This window comes from Aplysia californica, unplaced genomic scaffold (assembly GCF_000002075.1).
Source record: "Aplysia californica isolate F4 #8 unplaced genomic scaffold, AplCal3.0 scaffold00198, whole genome shotgun sequence".
Lineage (NCBI taxonomy): Eukaryota > Metazoa > Mollusca > Gastropoda > Aplysiida > Aplysiidae > Aplysia > Aplysia californica.
Window position 1 is genome coordinate 85,951 of NW_004797468.1, and position 20,807 is coordinate 106,757.

The 20,807-nt window shown below is 40.3% G+C and overlaps 1 protein-coding gene across 1 annotated transcript in view; it reads right to left on the reverse strand.

Moving 5' to 3' along the window:
- LOC101858629 (ATP-binding cassette sub-family F member 3) overlaps window positions 1-20,807 on the reverse strand; it is a 119,855-nt gene that overhangs the window by 56,281 nt on the left and 42,767 nt on the right. Inside the window, exons 7-10 of the mRNA XM_005098954.3 lie at window positions 13,907-14,068; window positions 12,367-12,513; window positions 2,587-2,643; window positions 1,892-1,914 (exon numbers count right to left, since the gene is read on the reverse strand). Coding sequence (XP_005099011.1) covers window positions 1,892-1,914; window positions 2,587-2,643; window positions 12,367-12,513; window positions 13,907-14,068 — 389 coding nt within the window. The remainder of the gene's footprint in view (window positions 1-1,891; window positions 1,915-2,586; window positions 2,644-12,366; window positions 12,514-13,906; window positions 14,069-20,807) is intronic.

The window sequence follows — 20,807 nt, forward strand, 5'->3', positions numbered from 1 at the left end:
GTACAAGGTTTTAGAAAGGCATGACAAAACCTTTCTTGTCGATCTAAGTGGTCACACGGAACACATCTCTGTCGACCGAATCAAACCAGCGTTCGTGGATCTGTCACAACCAGTACGCGTTGCTCAGACACCAAGACGTGGGCGGCCTCTGTCTTCATCACTTATGAATTCAAGCGCAAATACTAAGAATTAAACCCAACCTACCCAAGCTATTCAATCCGCTCCTGTTACTCTACAGGAACCACAGCAAGCAGGCTGGAAGGTCTCACGTTCAGGACATATCGTGAGACCACCTCCCCGGTTCTAGAACCTCCTGTCATGTCAGAGCTGGTGGAGGGCCATGTAGTGACTCTCCGAACACTCAATTAACTCACAACACAGCAGCTGACATGACCATGACTTCGCATAGACCTGCGAAGTGCTCAGATGAAAACACTGCTTGACCCGACTGTCCTACACTGCCAGTCAGATAGAAAATTCCGGTGAGTAAAGACGTACCTACAGCATGATTAAAATCCTTAAATTACATGATTTGATCTGAAACTAAAAACAAATGTAGACAAATGAGCGGCAGATTCTCCTGTATAATGGTCAGTCTTTTTGCTGTGCACACAATAATTTTTCTTGGAAAAAGTCAAGGGGTCTCGTGTTCTAAAGGTACAGTGTTCACCTCTCATTCAATAGGTCCTGGGTTCTAAACTTGACAGCAAAGAAAAACTTTCTTCACTAAAAAATGTTCTCCTTTCACCTTTTCTGCTCTAATCATGCTCTGTCGCCTGCTTTCATCTAAACTTTCTGCCCCGACCCACTCCTATCTTTGCCCCTTCCTCTGGGCTCCTGACTCTTTCTGCTGCCGTTCTACTGCTACTCCTTGGCTCCTTCTTACTGCTATCTTTCAGCCACACCCCTGATCATAGGGTAAGTAAGATCTAACACCTAGCCTTTTCGAATAAGGACCAAAAAAAACCTCGGAGGTCCCGCGTGCAAACTGCGCATGCTTAAGATCCCTTGGTGGTCCTAAAATAAGGGTAAAATTCAAGATTTAATCTTACCAAGGTGAAAATGCTTAAAGTGTCTTGCGCGCTCAGACAGCTTAATGCAGTAGCGAGCGAGCGCTGTAAAACACTTATCAAAAAAAAAAAAAAAGAGAGAGAACCTACCCCCCCCTCCCCCCCCCGACCTAATATGCACAGCAAGGGGCCACGATGTTCCTTATGCAACAATTCGGATTGCTGTTTTAAATACCACCCTAATTGCTTTATAATTTTCGGTGCTTTCGACCAATCTGGAAGGTTTCAAGGGGACATGCCCCCCTGAGGATTTAAAAAATCTGGGGCAGTTTTAGGGTTCCCATAATTTGATCTCTTGCAATAGCATCAGTGGCAGATCCGTCTGTATAGATCCTTATCCATGCTTCTCGTGGGTATCTTTGTTCAAGCATGGACAGGGTGAGGGATTTCTTGCTCAGGTCGCTGTGGTCATCTTTTGGGGTGAACATAGGAATGGACGTGTGTATATTTATGTTTGTGGTTTTCTTTTCCCACGATGGTGCATCTTGGGTATGGTTCAACATATTTCACATGTGAAATGTAAGGATCTATTTCACCAGAAGTGAAATGCTAAACCAACTCCACGTATGGTATAAATATCAGGACTACAAGTGCAGAAGATGAGATTTTGTTGAGACAGATTCTCTTGACTTCTACTATTTTTTTCAACTTGAATTCCTTAAGGGGAAGAGATTTTCATTGAGTGTTTGCAACTTTCTGCTGTGATGTAGTATCCCAAACTGCATGCAGGGTTGAAAAAGTACATAGTTGAAGAAGTGGATTTAAATTGTGAGTCTGAGGGAATCAGACAATACAATCAATCAAATTTTAGAGGCACTTACCATCAAGTAACAACAAGTCTGGTCTGTGGAGAAAAAGAAAATGTAATTGCAGAGGATAAAACTGACTTTCAAAGAACTGACACTAAATTAAAAAAAACCTCTTTCTGTTATAGAATAAAGTAACATAAAAATGTCTTTGACGATTTTATTGAAGTTCGGTTTGCACACATAAAATAAGGTGTTACAATATCAGAACTTTCAATGCCATTTTTCTTATGAATATTATTGTATTCATCAAATTTCTCGCCAAGCTCCATATGCAGATCTTTCACAGTGTTTAGCGTGTCACAAGTGCACACTTTACCAGATGTCCATATCAGGCCATTCTCTAACAGGAGCAAAGAATACACAACATAAATTTGTAATATATTTGTTTTTAACTTTCTAAATGTAAAAGTACAAAGTACTTTTAGCAAATACATGAAATAAACATCCAACTGTAATACCAAACCTGATATAAAAATACTTTTTAGTTCTTCACAAATGGTGAAAGTCATTATCAACTGTTCAAACAGAGAGAAGACTGGCCATTTTTATCTTTAACATTCTGAAACAGATAGTTATAATGCAACAAGAACTAAAGATGGCCAAAGCAAAATGACAATAGCATAATTCAAACTGAATGTCTCTGGATCCCAACCAGTGCCAAAAGCCAAGGGTAAATTAAAATCTCCATACCCAACAGTCAAACCCACCTTGTGAACAAAGCCCTGGCGAGAGCAAGTCTCATCCTCCAGCCTCCAGAAAACTCTCTGTGAGAAAAGAAAAGACAACATGACAGGAGAAAAAAAACACATCATTGAACATTCTCATTCTGTGACAATGAGACAAGAAAACAAAACACATCAGACCTGCCACTCTAAGAAATCTCAAACTCAGGATCTCAGGGAAAAAAATCAGGATCTGGAGAAAAAAATCAGAATCAATGACAAATGACATGGGGGGGGGGGGGGCGGGCTGTTAAGCTGACTTTAAAATTCTCCTGGGTGTCCATGAATATATGTATATTAGCCCTCTGAGCGTGTGTGTGTGTGTGTGTGTGTGTGTGTGTGTGTGTGTGTGTGTGTGTGTGTGTGTGTGTGTGTGTGTGTTTTGGAAGTAACAGTGGAACTATGAATAATGTCAGAATTGTAATAGTTATCAAGCCATTATAATAGGAGAATTCTGAGGGGAAACAAAAGTGAAAGTAAATCTTGAGAATATCAAAAGACGGAATGCCAAATCGACACTACTTTAACCGTAGTTGAATCAACACTTGCAGGCAAAGATCCAAAACTATTTGGGGTGATCCTGCATCGATATTTGGGAAAATAGTATTCTGAGTTCCTGCTGACAAAGAGTTCAACGGGTGCTTTCAGTGACAGAGAAGATAACAAAAGTGTTTTTTTAAATCTGGCACAACAGACAGAAAAAAAAAAGGATACACTGGATCAAAATCGGGATGCTTGAGAACTGGAGCAAAAAATCAGTATATCCAGATTACATAGGAATGAGTGGCAGGTCTACATCATAAACATTCTCAAGCTGTGAGAATACAACAGGAGAAAAAGATACATCACTAACATTCTCATGCTGTAACAACACAACAAGAAAATAAGACACATCAGTAACATTCTCATTCTGTGACAACATGACAGGAGCACATAACACACCATGAACGTTCTTATTTTGTGGCAATATTATGACAGTAGAACAAAACACATGAACATTCTCATTCTGGGACAGTTTGTCAGAAGAAACAACAATAATATGACAGGGGAAGATTAAACACATTATGAACCATTCAATCTCTATCACCCAATACTAATTTCATAGGTTGCTCACTGCAATGTTCTTTAGCACTAATTGATCAACACTCAGCTAAACTTAGAAACTACTGCTTTTTCTTTCGGCATCCTTACTTTCCTCATTTTTCCTCTACTTCTTTTGTATGTTTGTCACTCTCTTGTGAACTGCTTTTTCCGAGGTGCCTTGATAGTCGAAGCAGACTTTGCGCTGTTGAGATTAGAACGGTGAGCAGAGTAAACCTGATTCCCTGTTTAGACTTCTTTGTTGACATCCACCCCTTGGCGCTCATATGACCGTATGCAACTCTGAGTGCCATAAATCCTTACTAAAACATACAAAACTTAGAAAAATGCAAATTATCAACATAAGTCATTGATACGCTCTGTACAAAACCTCACAAAGAAAATCTCCCTCACACTATGGCCCATTTTGCTACTTATTTAACTCTTTAAACCCCATAGCGTCCATCCGGCGGTAATAACCCTGTTCCCCATCAGACGATACCAGTGACAACTGTTTCATTTCATTTAGTGCTTGTTTTGGCTTGTTTTTCTGAACTATTCGCGAACCAAATTTATTAGTAAAAACTAAGCCTTAGTATCTGCCACTTAGAAGATAGAGGCAAGCTTTTGGGGTTATAATGAGACATACCGCGCCAGATTTAGGCGACCGAAGAAAAAAACCTCAGGGAAACGGTGGACATAACTCAGGGTCTAAAGAGTTAAGAGGCAAACAATCAGATGGTTTCCACATCTCACACGTATGGCACCTAACCGGCTTTCCAGTAAAGCCTACTACAAGAAAGTATCAGGGTACAAGTCAAGAGGAAGACCAAGAAAGACCTGGATCCAGGGTGTGAAGGATACCCTGAGAACATTCAATATCCCACCCAACCAGGCCATCAAACTTGCTAGAGACAGGAACCTCTTTCTCCCCTCGACGCCCTAGAGGTACAGGAGGACGGACGGAAAAAGTAAAGTTAGTTTAAGTAACAATGGAGTACAGTCCAACCTTAGCCTATGTAAGACAGTCAAACACTGTCAAGGAGACAAAGTGGCCCTCTAAGGCTGGTGGCCCTCTTAGGCAGGACTGATGAAAACAGGGTTCCTGCCATGAACTCCCCACCAAATTCAAGGAGACATTTTTTTTAATTCAAGGAGATATGGTCAAGAAATTCATGCCATTTTCGATGGCACACTCGCACCTCGAAAGCGTATTTCTGATAGGCCTACTCTTGTCCGAAAGAAATCGTAGTTTCGATTGTCCGTCAAAAATTCTTTTCATGTCCGATCCGGCGAAATTCAAAGAGTTTTCAAGGAGGTTCCTCAATCAAGGGAGCTTTGAGAATGAAGGAAACAAACCATTCCCTTCTGAGGTCCCAGCCAGACGTGTTATAGGCTTAGGACAGCCATAAGGCTATTTAAAATATGTATTGGGGGGGGGGGGTGTTTGGGGGGAGGGGGGGATTTGATAGAATGGGTTTTTGTTGCTGTTGCTGCTGGGATACATTAACCCCTTGACACTTTATTGTTCCTGACAGATTGGGTTAAAGCACTCATCCTCCAAATTGATCTAAATTGTGTCTGTGGCTATCATAATATTTAAATAAATAATATCAAACGGTACAAACATTTTGTTTTTATTTAAAGAAGTATTGAGGCAGGTATCACAATTTTGTGTGCACTGGGGTGGTGAGATGTTTCAGTGCCTGTAAGTTGTTTTGTTGAAATAAACATTTTTTCAAACTGTTTGTGTTGTGTATGCTTCAAATAAACTAGAAAACCATTAAGATTTGTGAGGCAGCGTGGTAGAATTAGGCTCTTGTCAAAATAATCAAAGTGAAGAAACCTGCATTTTTCCGCAGGTTTGTGAATTTTTATAAAATTTTTGTTTTTTGGCTCAACACCTTTCATGCCCATTAAAGAACTCATTTCTGGGTGGATTTTTCTGAAAAGCGTTGATTAAAGGCACAAAAATGTAAATTTTCAGTTACCACGGACTCTTAAGCTAGGGAAATAACTAATCTTTGGCGGCCATTTTCTCACCAATTTTACCTCTGAAAACAGCTGACCCCCACCTCCTTATTTCGCATATATCTTGACTCATATTCAAGATAAATGGATATTTTTTTTTATCTAAATAAAGACAAGTGAATAAGCTTTAAGATAATACCAATAACTCTATATGCCCAATAATTGACGAGAGCCTGATTCCACTACGCTGCCTCACATTTGTTGTTGTTATTATTATTCATTTTTTATGACTGATCTTAAGACGTCTATCGTCACTTTTCAGAAAGACACCATTTCCTATTTTCTAGGTCTAGTTAGATTTCTCATCTGGATAAGGCCAAAAACTCATATTTCCACAAAAATATTGTGAAGAATTTGGAAAATAGCCATGACGAGTTGTCGCAACAGCAAATCTCAAGCTTATACGAGGGCTGTCCCACGGAAAACCGGAAAAGGTCCATAAAAGCAACAATCTTTGTCCTATTATAATAAAAATGTAACACATCATACCTCAACGTGTGCTTTATTTCTCAATGTAATCACCATCCCGCTGGACGCATTTTTTCCATCGCTGGATCAGGGAGAAGATACCGTCCCTGAAGAATTTTTCGTCAAGGGATTTCAACCAATCTTTCACGGCTTCCACGAGGTCTTCGTCGTCGGTGAATTGCTGTCCAGAAATATGGCGTTTCATTGGTCCAAAAAGGTGATAATCTGACGGGGCCAAGTCAGGACTGTGAGGTGGGTGTGGCATAACTTCCCAGCCGAACCTTTGGATCCAGTCTTTCGTAGCGTTTGCGGTGTGTGGCGTTGCGTTGTCATGCTGCAAAATGATCCCGCTGGACAACCGGCCTGGTCTTTTTCGGCGCACAACCTCTCTTAACATATCAAGAGTCTGGCAGTATCTGTTAGCATTGACAGTTTGTCCTGGTTCCAGAATGTCAAGAAGCAGAACACCCTTAGCATCCCAGAAAACCGTGACCATGAGTTTCTTCACCGATGGCTGAACTCTAAACTTTTTCGGGGGAGGTGAAGACGTGTGCTTCCAAACCATTGAATCCCTCTTCGTCTCAGGGGTCATGTGGTATATCCAAGTCTCATCACCTGTAATAATGCTTCTCAGAAATGCTTCATCGTATTGTTGGAGGTCTCCAGATGCATTCATGACTCCCGTGACAGCTTGGCGACAACGATTCAACAAAGTCTGAGACACTTCAACACGACGCGTCTTGTGGTCAGCTGTCAGCTCTTTTGGGACCCATCGAGCAGAGACCTTTCGATAGTGCAGCTCATCAAACACTATCCTATGGACAGTTGACTTTGAAATGTTTAGCGACTCGGAAATTTCGCGAATTTTTAGGCGCCTGTCTGTTTGAATGAGTTCGTTAACGCGACTCTTGTTGTCCTCAGTCTTGGCAGAAGAACAAGGTCCTGGGTGGACTTTGTCATTGATATCCGTATGCCCGGCTTTGAACTTACTACTCCACTCATATACCTGTGACTTTTCCATTACTTTCTCCCCGTAAACTGACTTTATTTCAGCGTGAATTTCTATAGGTTTGAGACCTTTTGCGGTCAGAAACCGAATGACAGATCTCACTTCTATCCTTGACCAATTTTCCAAGTGGGTAGCCATCTTTGGAGAACTGCTGTGTTCGTTTGGTTTGTGCGATGCTCATGGTGTTCAATCGGGAAATTCCAATATGATTGTTTTACAAGTGTGCGTTTACAGAATGTGAAAATATTGAATAGTTATCAAATTACAGCAAAATTCCGTTTTTTCGTGGGACAGCCCTCGTATGTTCTTAGACCTGGGTTTGGGATTGATTATAGGGCAATACTTTCATCGATTGCACTTGTCGTTCTGAATTAGGGCGCTCTCAAAATGCCATCTAAGCCTACATTTGTACATAAAATCTGTGGAAAACTTGCCCTCATGTGAAACTAACACATTCTGAGCATGTAAGTGGAAAAAAGTTGGTTGTTTAGTCATGGTTTAAGAAATTATGGGCCAATATATCTCATTTGACCCATGTCTTTGCGAGAATCAATCACGATCGACGTTGAACAAAGAAAGTTTTTTCTCTATTACATGACGGAAAACTCTCATTCATTCTTTATTCCCATAATCACGGGGACAGATATTTTGTGTTCACTGCTGGTTTGGACTTCTTCTGTGAACGGTAAGTCCACAATTGGGTTTAAAATGTTGTCTTTCCGAACACGAAGAACATTTTTTGGTCGCAACTGTACCCGGATTCGAACCCGGTACCTTTGAATGAGAGGCAAACACCTTGACCTCTAGGCCACGAAAGCCCCCTTTTAAGTTTACAGGATGTACATTTCGCAAAATAACCTTCCAAATGAAATTTTTCCAACTTTCAGGAGACATAACACAATAATTAGAAGGCAGCCGGTATTTTCATGACATGTCGTGTAAAAAAAATTTACGCGCATTTTCACGACTTATTTTTCTCTTTGGACCAATCAGTAAACAGCTGGGTCATGCCAGAGGTGTATATAAATAATAAATAGACTCTCTGCCCTTTGGCCAGAGACCGTATTTACAGAATGGCAGGTGGGAATTCCCATCCCTTCGAAGTGGGACGAATTTTTAAAGCGTATCGCGAGTTTGAGGAAGAATTTCGGAAGTACTGTGGTACAAAGTATGTTTTCAGCAAAAAATTCTCAAAATCAGTCACGGCCAAGAACAACACAAACAAAGACGAATTGAAACACTACCCAGCGGGAGTGGCAGCACTGTTTGTGTTAATGTCTTTTGAACAAAATACAAAGGTTTATTAAAGCTTTGTGAGAGTTGAAAAAAGGCATTTTTCAGTTGCCGCTATTATTCAATTTGTCATCACATCTCTCACAGAAGGCTACGCAAATCCGTGAACATCAATCCTGACGGTATGATCACCAATCCTATAGATTCTACTATAATTTTCGACCATTTTTTACTCGTTCGATAGTGGAATGCCAAAACCAGAGCACAATTTGACTTATAAACCAAAAAAAAAAATTTTTTTCGGCAGCCTTTATTTTCACGACCGAGCTGTGCAGAGGGACAATGGTCGAGTGCTCACAAATAGGCCTATAACTTACTGCCGAGGTTGAGATTCTAGATCTACCGCCCAAAAAGCAAGAAAACAAGTGTGCCCCCCCTCCTTTTTTCTCCCTGTCTGTCGTCTGTCTGTCTGTCTGTCTGTCTGCCTCTCTCTCTCTCTCTCTCTCTTTTCAAAGATTTCGGGACGTAGATCTAGGCTACGGGTTTCGCAAGGGAATCTTGGAGTTGGAAGCACACTCGGCACCTATCGTATCGCAAATCCGGAGGTTTTGACACCCTGATCGGAATGGCGTTAGAACAAGTCCAAAATCGGAAACAAGATCTAGATCTACCCAAAAAAAATTGCTTAGAAAATCTAGACCTCTGTGGTAAGAGCCGGTAGATCTATGTCTTTGACTTTGATAGGTCGTGAAAATGCGTGTACATTTTTTTTCCACAACATGTCGTGAACCTCTAAATTGGTTATTTTTCAATGGATTTTCATAAAAACCTGTATTCTAGTACATTTTAAATTACTTTTTTTTAAATTTGTGAACCTCCCGCTCAGAATCAACCTAAAACTATCAACATTTGACAATAACTTGGGGAAAAAATGAAGTAAATAAGACAATATTTGAAGAAAATAAGGAACTTAAAAGTATGCAGGGTGTGGAGACATGAAAAGGAGAAAATGGGCTCCGAAGTTGAGCAACATGGTTTCATAGCAATGGGGGTCTTAGAAGAGTTGAGATAGAGACTTGAAATTTGGCAGTTATCCTGGCTAGGCCACTACAAAGTACCACACAGAAGTAGAAAACTATTCATTTGCTGAAAAAAACTTACTGACAAAACAACATTTTAACGAGAATGGACTTCATTTCAAATGCAACAACATGTTAGCATTTTACTAGGTATCTGTAACTAAATTTCCAAAGTAGCTGTATGTCAAATTTATCTCTTCCATATGAAAGGCCTGTGTCTCCTGAGAATTTTGGTATCATACTTTTACCTCTCAGTCAATTTTAAAGAAAATGGCAGCTGTTTTAATTTAATATATAATTATAATATTATAATCGAACATTGCTAAATTCGTTAACTGGCTGCAACCCCATGTTTGAAAGATAATAAAAGAGAAGCAAGGGCACCAAACATCTCCACATTAACAGAGTACAATCACTATAACATAGAAAGGGAGACTAATTTTTTTTAAGACCGTGAGATCAAAACAAATCAGTATTTTATTGTCTCAAAGACGTTTATCTGTCGTTATTTCTATAGGAAAAAATACAGAGCGTTATCCCAGCCGGCGCCGCACCGGCCCCCGCAGCGAGCAAGTCGGCTCTAACTGAAGTTTACAGAGTGCTCCCCGGAGTTTAGTGGAAGGATTGATGCAAAATAATTTCAAGCTGATGACTATTCTAATAGAAAAAAGAACTGTTCTTTCTATTGGTACCTTTTTTGAGCAGGTATTTTACAGAATTCGTGTTCAAAATGATTTTTGAAAACTTTGACGCTTTTTTAAAGGCTTTCTATTTAAACGTCAAAGGCCAAAGATATACCACGAGAAGCCCTGTTCAAAGCTCTATAGTTGTCCGCTAATGAAAAGACGGTATTTAATCTTCACTTTTTCTACTTCAAGGCATTCGAATGCATGAGTGTCAATTTTTTAACAGGCAGACCTCGCATCCCAACCCTGAGGGGCTTTGTTTTCCAAGGCGATTCTCTAGCTCCAAATACTCAAACAAATTGTGCTATTGTAACAAAGGAAAGCTTAACTTTTTCAAGGTGCACAGCTTTTGGTGTGTAAAAGCGAAATAGCAAAGAAACAGCGATCTGAAATATCTTGATTTCACCTAAACCACATGCTCAGAGGCTGGGAGTCGGCTTACGTGCCGGACATATGCTTTTAATTATACGTATGCAATAGCACTATAAACACACGAGCGCACACACACATACACACATACAAGCACGCACAAATACACACTTACACAAAAAAAAAAATACACATAGAAGATCAATTAAGTCTTTTAAAAAACACTAAAACATAACAAAATGAATATTTCAAGTTCATCGAAGTGTAAAACTGAAAGATCAACATCCCATAACTGAGCTAGCAGGGCAAGCCTACACAGTCAGCTGTTAAGGTAAACGATGAGTTACCATTCTTACCCATTTAACCAATCAGAGCCCTCAGCCGTTTATAGTGACACTAAGTTGTTTATATTTCAGACCATTCAAGCTCGAAAAGAGGTCTACACTTAAAAATGGGGGAGAAAGAAGGACATTGAAGCAATGTGGCCATGAGGTAATGGTTGTTGTTGTTGTTAGCGATCCAGTAGCATCTGAGCGTTAACTCTTCTGCATGATGCCATTCGGTAATAGTTGCATGTTTGTTCTAATTGTTGTCTTGAGGAGTAGAGGCAATTAGATGTGTGGGGTAGCTTGGGAAGAAAACATCCCCTTAAATCAGTTAGTTTTCTACAGAAAAACAGATGATGTTCCACTGTCTCTGAGGGGTAGTCACATAGTGGGCAGGCAGCAGACTGCTTTACTCCAATTCGGTTGAGATGTTGGTTGAGGGGTACATGTTGTGTTCTAAGTTGGAAGATTATGGATTGATCTCCCCTCCTCAATTCATTGATTGGATCTTTGACCAGTGGTTTATTCATGTGGCCATACATCCTCCTCCCTGTCGTACCTGTGGCCCAATCATTCATCCACTTTTCCTTGAGGTTTGACTTGATCATTTGGCAGCAGGTGGTGTAATTCGTAGGAATTTCAGGCTGAGGGAGACTAGCTCCTTTCTTTGCCAGAGCATCAGCTCTTTCATTTCCCGGTATCCCAGTGTGGGCAGGAATCCATTGTAGGACTACTCTGACGTGGTGGTTCTATAAAATAATCTCACAGCTACACACCAGCAGGTCAAATGTTCGAAAGGGTTTTGAAGTCCACATTCCTTTATCTTGTCAACCAAGCTCACAACAAACCACACACTCCTCCAAAACAGATCAAATTAAAATATTTATAGTCAATTATAGATGTTTATTTTGATCTTAAATGAAGCAGAAGACATCAAACTTTCAATGTATAAAAAAATTCATGGAAAGTAACAAGCCTTTCCAGCCTTGTAGCTTCAAATAGCACATTATGATTGTGTCTTACAACCAATTTTGACCGGGGCTGACAAATATTACGGAGAGCTCAGGGAAGTTTTGTGCTCTGTTTGACAATTATAGAATACTATAAATAATTTCTGATTTTAACTGCATGGTTATGTAATAAATTGAGTAATCTGTTGATAAATCTTGGGATTCAAGCATTTTTTCTTCCTATGTAAGCTGTTTGAGTGTTATTTGGCGGATTGTGAGTATTTTTGTGTTGTATTCGTGTACTTTCAGCGATTTACAGAGAGATTTCAGTAAGCTGTCTCATTTAGTGAGAAAAAGGGGAAGTTAACTAACTATATCTATCATATGTCACGTTTTAGAACACTTCATATTTGGCCATTTTGGGAAATGCTGGTCACCCAAATTATGAAACCCCCTTTGAGCTACTGATTTGGCCTCAAGAAGACCCCCCCCCCCCCCCACCAAAATAAAACCTTAACAAAAAAAACAACTTACTTCGTGGGTCTCAGCTGATCTGTCGAGGTGTAACCCAAACCATTGAGTATCATGGCAGCCTTAGCGGGAGCTTTGTCAGCCTCCATAGCCTCCAGCTCTTTGTAGACTTCATGAAGCCGAGAGGACAGACTGTTGTCTTGTCCAGCACTGGAAAAAGAAAGGAGAAAAACGATTAATAAAACTTTTTAAAAGCCAAGAGTTCTGCACAATAGTACAATTTCTTTTTGTTCAACTTTTCACGAAGTCAGTCTGGATGATACTGGAACCTAAATAGAATTTGGAAAAAAATTAACAAACTCCTCCCAGGGATTCCATTTTCAGGTAAATATTTTCAGTTTGGATGGAAAATAAGAGAGGAGTGTAACCTACAGAACTATCAACTTTTTATTTTACGTAACATTAAAATTTTAGTCAAGCAATAGATTTATCACTTTTCTGGCATATGCATAATTTAAGCCAAACTAAAATACAATGAGAAATAATGGTCAAAAATTCAAGTTAAAGAGAGATGCTTTAAATTTTAAAATGTCAGATATTGCTGGGAATAAAAGAGAGCAACCAGGTAGTAAAATATACTAAACGGAAGGTGGAGAAGTAGGATTCACCAGTGACACCCTCCAGTTTCCCACATACGTATCAACTGAAAGAAACTAACAACAAAGCTTAATTGTGACATAAAATAATGAAACACTCTTGTTATATAATTTATGCCATCCAATTACACAGTTTACTCCAAGAACAATCCATGCAAAATTTCAAAATCTTGCTTAATTTAAACATCATATTAATGAGTTGCAATGACAGTTCCACAATTTGGGAACCATTTTATTAAAGGTTTGAATTAGGTAATAGCCGCATATATAAGAATGAAAACTAGTCCAAGGAGCAATTTTAATATCAGGTGAAATCTAACTCGATTAGGGACAAAGAACATACTATAAGACAGGGCATTTGATCTTACAGATCACAACAATGCGAGGAAGTACATCTGAAAGAATTTGACAAATTTGAATCCTTTAACGATTTCACCTTCTGACAGAAGAGATCAAGACTGTGGCCAAAACAAGATGACATAACAGCTGCATCAGACAAGAGTGAGTGCACCCTCCGCCTTCCACTCTCTCTCACACACATACTTCCTCTCCTGTTCTCATATTTATAGCCCCCTCTTTCTCACACACAAACTCCCTCACTCTCTCACACACACACTCCCTCTCTTGTTCTCGCATGCACACACACACACACACACACACACACTCTCTCTCACACATACAGAGTCCCTCTCTTTAACACATACAATTCCTTTCTCCTTCTCACAAACACAACTCCCTCTCTTGTTCTTACACACACACTCTCATACACACATTAATTCCCTCTCTCTCTGTCACAAACTCTCTCTCTCTCTCTCTCTCTCTCTTTTACACACACACTCCCTGTCTTGTTCACACACATGACACTCCCTCTCTCACACACGCACACTCCACACATTATGCATTCTATCTCTTTCTCACTCACACATACACACAAACCGATGACATACCTGGAGGAGGACAGCTGAGCATTAAGGTCTTTCTCCTCCTGCAATAGTTTCTCTCTCTTCTCATCACACTGCAGTACACTCTGAATGGCTGGGGTCTCATCCCCCTCCACCTCCTGTTCTACATGCAGAACTGATATATGAGATGGGATCCTCAGTTCTCCACTGAAATAAGTATGTTCTTTCTATTTAGATGACAAGGAAACAACAAACGTCACTCCAGTAATTTAAAAAAATACCCCCCCCCCCACAAAAAAAAAGAAAAAAGGAAAAAGAAAAAAATAATATTCCAACAACAAAAAAGCCACGGAAAATCCCATTTGTTTTTTTATTTTAGAACCTACGCTTCCTGTCCAGTGGTCTATAGATACGACCTGATAGCTAAAATGATAACCTTTGAAGGGAGGTCACTCTCTTTATTTAAAACTTCATTGAAGCTGAAATATCAACGAAATGAGACACAGTTTTGGGCCACCGTACGAGATATGTTTACAGTGCACTGGGCAGTGGATTATCAAGACATATGAGATACGTTTACAACACAGGGGTTAACCTTTTCGCATCGTGTGGCTTTCATGGTGCACATTCCCTAAGAACATCATTATGTTATGAGCGCTATTCCCTGGAAATGCTAAATTTTTGGGCATTTAAAAAAAATTATAACTCATCAGTTTTAAATCGTAGATGTTTGTATTTGGTGTCAAAGTATAGTTCAAATCTTTGCAAACACCAGCATAATTTTTAGGACCACACTCACTTCCTTTGACGAAAGTTGTCAGCAATACAAAGCTTATGAGGTAGAAAAAAGAAAAAGTTTTCCAAAAAAATTTTACATCCCGATACACACACAAAACAGTTTATGGAGTTTCTTCAACGATCTTGACGCCTGGTTAGACAGGTGTGATCCATAATCAATATAATGTAACTGAAAATTCAACCGAATAAGATTGAAAATGTGCTGTTGTGAGCAGCTTTATGAACAGCTCAATATACTCAAGAAAGGGGGCTCTCTTGGCCCAGAGGGGTGTGTAGCGACTGAAAAATTTTCTTCTCTATAATTGTCTCCTTTCATGTTCTCTAGCAATGTTCTATCGTCTGCTTTCGTCTCCACCCCCTCAACTCCTTTGCCCCCTCCTCTGGGCTCCTGACTCTTTCTGCAGCCTTTCTGCTGCTACTCCTTGGCTCCTTCTTACTGCTGTCTTTCAGCCATACCCCTGATCTTCCGGTAGGAAAGATCTACACCTAACCTTCTCAGACAAGGACAAAAAATCTCGGAGGTCCCATGTGCAAGGTGCCCACGTTAAAGAACCCTTGGTGGTCTAAAATCGATAAGAGTAGGCTTCGGCCGCCACCCGAGCAAAATTTAAAATTTCCTACCAACTCGAAACGTTTAATGTGTCCTGTGCACTCATATGACCTTACGCAGTTGGGAGCGCCATAAAACACTTACAAAAAAAAAAAAAGAATACTCAAGAACCGGTAGAGTCAGCTGCCTCTTTCAGTTCAGTTTTGAGTTGTACACCCCAAAACAGCCAGGGCAGAGAGCAACATTGCAGTTTGAGCCCAGCTCTGCACGCCTTTCCGGTACATATTTTCCACTGCCGCCTGTATCCGGTGGTGTTGTCTTCATCTTACTGACACTCTTTGAGAACATGCCTCTCTCATAGTCAGAAATATTACAAACTAACAGTGTCAGATTTACTGGACTCCATGACCGTATCCACCAGTTTGAGGACCAGTTTCTTGACAAAATCGGCCCTTTGCTACTGCTGCTTTTAGGATGTTTTCTCACAAATAAGTCTAGGCGCTACCAAGTGGTTCCAACTCTTTATCAACTTGCTCCAAAGAGAAATGCAACAGGGGTTCCCGTGGTCTAGAGGTAAGGTCTTCGCCTCTCATTTAATATGTCCAGCGATCAAAATCTGCCTGCGGTAGTAAATGTTCTTCTCTAACCAAATTTTCTTTTAACTTTCTTTCTTGTTCTCTAATCAGGGTTGGTGATTTAAAAAAAATTTGTTAATAAAAATTTTTAAAAATCGATTCTTTTATTTAATCAGATTTTTAAAAAAATTTTTTAATTTAAAAAAAATGTCGACACAGTTTGGGATTTTTGGTTGCTAAAAGTATGTTCTATTAGCGCAAAATGCATTGTCTTTATTTTAACTAATGATTAATTTAAGCAACTGCAAAAGAAAGCCTTAATCTGCTATATCAGTGAATTATGGCTACAGACAAAAAATGAAGAAAATGTCAGTCTAAAAGGAAGGGGGGGGGGGGTTATTATGCATAGATAAACTTGCATTTTATTACAGTGTGTGTGTGTTGATATGTGTACATTGTTCGTGTTTCATACCATTTCTGATGAATGTTTTTGTAACCACTGAGTTCAGCACGAGATTAAAGAACTGGTGAGCCAGTAGGCCATTCCCTACTCAGCCGGCAAACGTGCAAGTCGAGTTTGTTCTTCTTTGTGTGCATGTTGAACCAAACGGCATACCATACTGTATCATACACGCTTACAAACATGGTGGCAGCGGTAAAAGCTCCATAAAAGTGAGACTCTAGTCCTGAAAATGTCTGGTAAGAAGTTTCCATACATATTTTTATATCTTGTAAGAACATGTCTCGAAAATTCAGTTGTTATATATATTCTACGAAGCCTATATTCTATCTAGAGTCTAGAGATCGGATCTGATCAGAAGTTTGGCCATGAGGCTAGCCAAGGAAAATAGTTTTTGTAGAAAATAACAAAACTGTAAGTCAAGTATTTTTCCCCTTGCAACAATTATTTTGCACTGAGAAGACTACGACCCAGATAGTGTCAATTTCTGCCCGATTTATCTGCAACCTGGACGAACATGGCTGAGGCTAATTTTAATTTTCGCCTTCCCTCACCACTCCAAATGAGTGAAGATAATTTAGCAGATCATTTTAGAAAATGGAAGAGACAGCTAGATGTTTATATGGAAGCCTCGGGGAACACCAGCAAGCCAGCTAAAACCCAGACAGCCATAATTCTGCACTGTGCAGGCCCAGAAGCCCTAGAAGTTTTTGATCAGTTTGAATTTGATAATCCTGAAGATAAGGATGACCTGCAACAAGTACTACTTAAATTGCAGCAGTATTGCAACCCAAGAAGTAACGAGGTTCTGCAAAGAGATAGATTTTGGAACTTGCCTATATCAATGCCTTTCGACAAGTTTTCAACTGAATTGAAAGCTCAGGCTGAGAAATGCAACTTTCAAGAGAAAGACAAGATGATCAGAGACAAAATTATTTTAAGTGTTCCTCAACATCTCAAGGAAAAGTTGTTGAGAGAACCTGATATCACTTTAAAGAAGACAATCGACATTTGCCAGGCATACGAGCAGACTGCAAACTACCTGAGAGAAATGAAAGGTGAACAGGAAATTGATAAGGTCTACAAGGGCAAGAAGCCATCATTTAAACCTAGTGGAGGACCATCAAGAAAGAAGGATGGAAGACCTACCACAAGTACCGCCAGCAAAGATGCTGAATGCAGATTCTGCGGGAAACACCATGAGTTCAACAAAGCCAAATGCCCAGCCTGGGGGAAAACTTGTAGTAATTGTGGAGGAAGAAATCACTTTAGGATAAAATGCAAGAAAATACACTCACTTGTAGAAACAGATGACGAAGCATGGCTAAATGCTGTTGGTGACGGAAAAAGAAGGGCCACAGAATGTTTGAAAATTAACGACTGCAAGGTCAGATTCAAGCTGGATACGGCCGCAGACGTCAATACAATACAACAAAGATTTGTTAGAAAAAATCAAGTAACAAGAACCAGTCATACACTCGTCATGTGGAACGGCACTAAGATGGCACCTTTAGGAGAAACAAGATTGTTAGTTACCAATGAGAAGACAGGACAGACGCTCACAGTGAAATTTAGTTGTCAAAAACAATCTAAACTGTCTACTTGGTCTAACAACATGTCAAGATTTGGGATTAGTCACCATCAATCATGACAAGTTCATCGCAAAGGTAGAAGAGGAACCAGGTCATCTGGGAATAGCGAACCTGAAGACAGACCCGGAGATAAGACCACAAGTTCTGCCTTGCAGAAAGATACCATTTGCCCTAGTAAAATAGGTCAAAGAAGAGTTGGACTCTCTCATACAAAGAGGAATCTTGGAACCCATGACAGAACCGACAGATTGGGAGAGTCAAATGGCCATCGTGGAGAAAGAAAATGGATCTCTACGAATATGCATTGATCCCCATCCTTTGAATAAAGCTCTTAAAAGGGAACACTATAAACTCCCTGCTTTCGATGATGTCTTACCAAAATTTAGAGATGCCAAGATGTTCACAAAGTTGGATGTAAAGGAAGCATTTTGGCACATCAAACTGGATGAAGAGTCGAGCAAGCTCACCACGATGATCACACCATTTGGTCGAGTGAGATGGACAAGACTACCATTTGGACTGAACGTGTCAAGCCAAATATTCCAGAGATATCTTGCAACTGCACTCGAAGACCTACTCGGTATAGTGAATGTCGCTGATGACATCCTCGTGATCGGAAACGGCCTCACAAAAGAGAAAGCACAAAAAGACCATGATAGGAAATATGACCTTCTCAAGGAAAGATGTAAAGAAAAATGCATCAAACTCAACCAAGAAAAAGCCAGAGAAAGACAGGAAGAAGTTAGATTTATGGGTCACAAGATAGGCAAAAGAGGAATAGAACCTGATGCTCGCAAAGTAGAAGCCATCATAAAGATGCCAACCCCAAAAGATGTTCACGACGTGAGAAGATTTTGTGGAATGGTTCAATACCTAGCCAAATTCCTCGAAAAGCTGTCAGTCAGATTACAGCCTCTCAGAGATCTGACAAGAAAAGACACACCGTTCGTCTGGTCCAAAGAATGTCAGACAGCTTTCTCCGAAATCAAAGAAATGATAGCGACGACACCAGTCTTACAATTTTATGATCCAAACAAGCCTTTAGAGGTGCAAGTGGACAGCAGCATAGACGGTTTAGGCGCATGCCTGATGCAGGAGGGTCAGCCGATTGAATTTGTTTCCAGAACGCTGTCAGAAACCGAGCAGAGATGGGCACAGATAGAGAAAGAGATGATAGCCGTCGTATTTGGTCTTGAGAGATTCGACCAATACACCTTTGGGCGGAAAGTTCATGTGACAACAGATCACAAGCCCCTGGAAAATATAACAAGAAAGCCATTGAGTGAAGCTCCGAAGCGACTCCAACGACTCATTATGAGAAGCAACCGCTATGATTTCGATTTGACATGGGCGAGAGGAAGCTCACTACTAATTGCAGATACGTTATCGCGAGCAGTCGTCTGCAATATGATATCATTTCATCAGAGAACGAAACGGAAGTTCAAGCAAAGAGCAACATACCAGATGCAATGATAGAGAAACTGAGGACAGAAACGTCGAAAGATGAAGACATGCAAACCCTGGCAGAAACAATCAGAACTGGGTGGCCACATAGCAAATCTGAACTACCACTGTCAGCCAGACCATTTTTTGACTACAGGGAAACTATGAGTATTGAGAATGGGCTGATTACAAAAGGAGAAAAAGTCCTTGTACCAAGGTCAATGAGAGAGGAGATAAAGAGAAGACTACATGCAGCTCACCTAGCAACAGAGAGTATGCTGAGGAGGGCGAGGCGGACTGTTTTCTGGCCAGGTATGACTGCTGAAATAAAACAAATGGCTGACAGGTGTGAAGTTTGTCAGCAGAGCAAGCCAAGAAACCAGAGAGAAACACTGATTCAACACAGTATTGGAAGAGCACTATGGGAAAAGCTTGGATCAGACATTTTTTAAATAAAAGGTAGACAGTAACTTATTCTGGTAGACTATTTTTCAAATTTCATTGAGGTCGACTATTTGCCAACATCGACATCTGAAACAGTAATTACCAAAATGAAGTCACAGTTTGCTAGATATGGAGTGCCAAAAATGCTTGTCACTGACTGTGGGTCACAGTATACAGCTTCAACGTTCAAACAGTTCACACAACACTGGGGTATCACTCATGTTCGATCATCTCCAGGCCATCACCAAGCCAATGGAAAAGCTGAATCGGCGGTAAAAATAATAAAAACCATGATGAAACGCAGTGTGCTGAATCACGAAGATCAATATGAAGCACTGTTAGAACTTAAAAACACCCCAAGACAAGATGGGACGACTCCAACCCAGATGACGTTTCAGAGAGAAATACGAACGCCCTTGCCTCAAATGAGAAAGGAAAATTATGTTCCAGAAAATTATTTAGCTTGCAGGATGAAAGTCAAGAGACAATTTGACAGAAAGGCCAGAGATATGAATCCCCTGCAAAAGCGTCAAACTATTTATTACCAAAACCCTGATAAACCCTGTTGGAACGCAGGCAGAATTAAAGAAAAGATCAACAACATCTTATAGAATAGAAGGAGAAACAGGCGGCACCCCAGTCAGGAATAGGGTGCATTTGAGACCAAAATCAACACCTTTCCACGAAAGGAAGGATGAGCCTGACGACGTCATGGTGACCCCAGCAGAAAGTCCTGCAGTAAAAGACCACAGTTTGCAAAGACGACACAACACTACCGTTGATCGGCCTGATCAAGAAGTGTCAGCTCCTGACGGGTCGAGCAGAAGCAGTCAGACTGTCGATCCCGTTGAATCTACAAGTCAACAACCAACGACTTCACAGCCCACAAGCTTGAAGTCAAACCTGACTCCCTGTCCAAGTCATAACAAAGCACAAAACAAACACTACATAACCAGAAGTGGCCGCATTGTCAAACCCAACCCAAAATACACATGAAGTTGAGATCATCGATTGCACCATTTGAATAGATCTATGGCCTGTTTTTGATTAAGATTGTGATACGGACAATTGTGTTAGTGTGCAA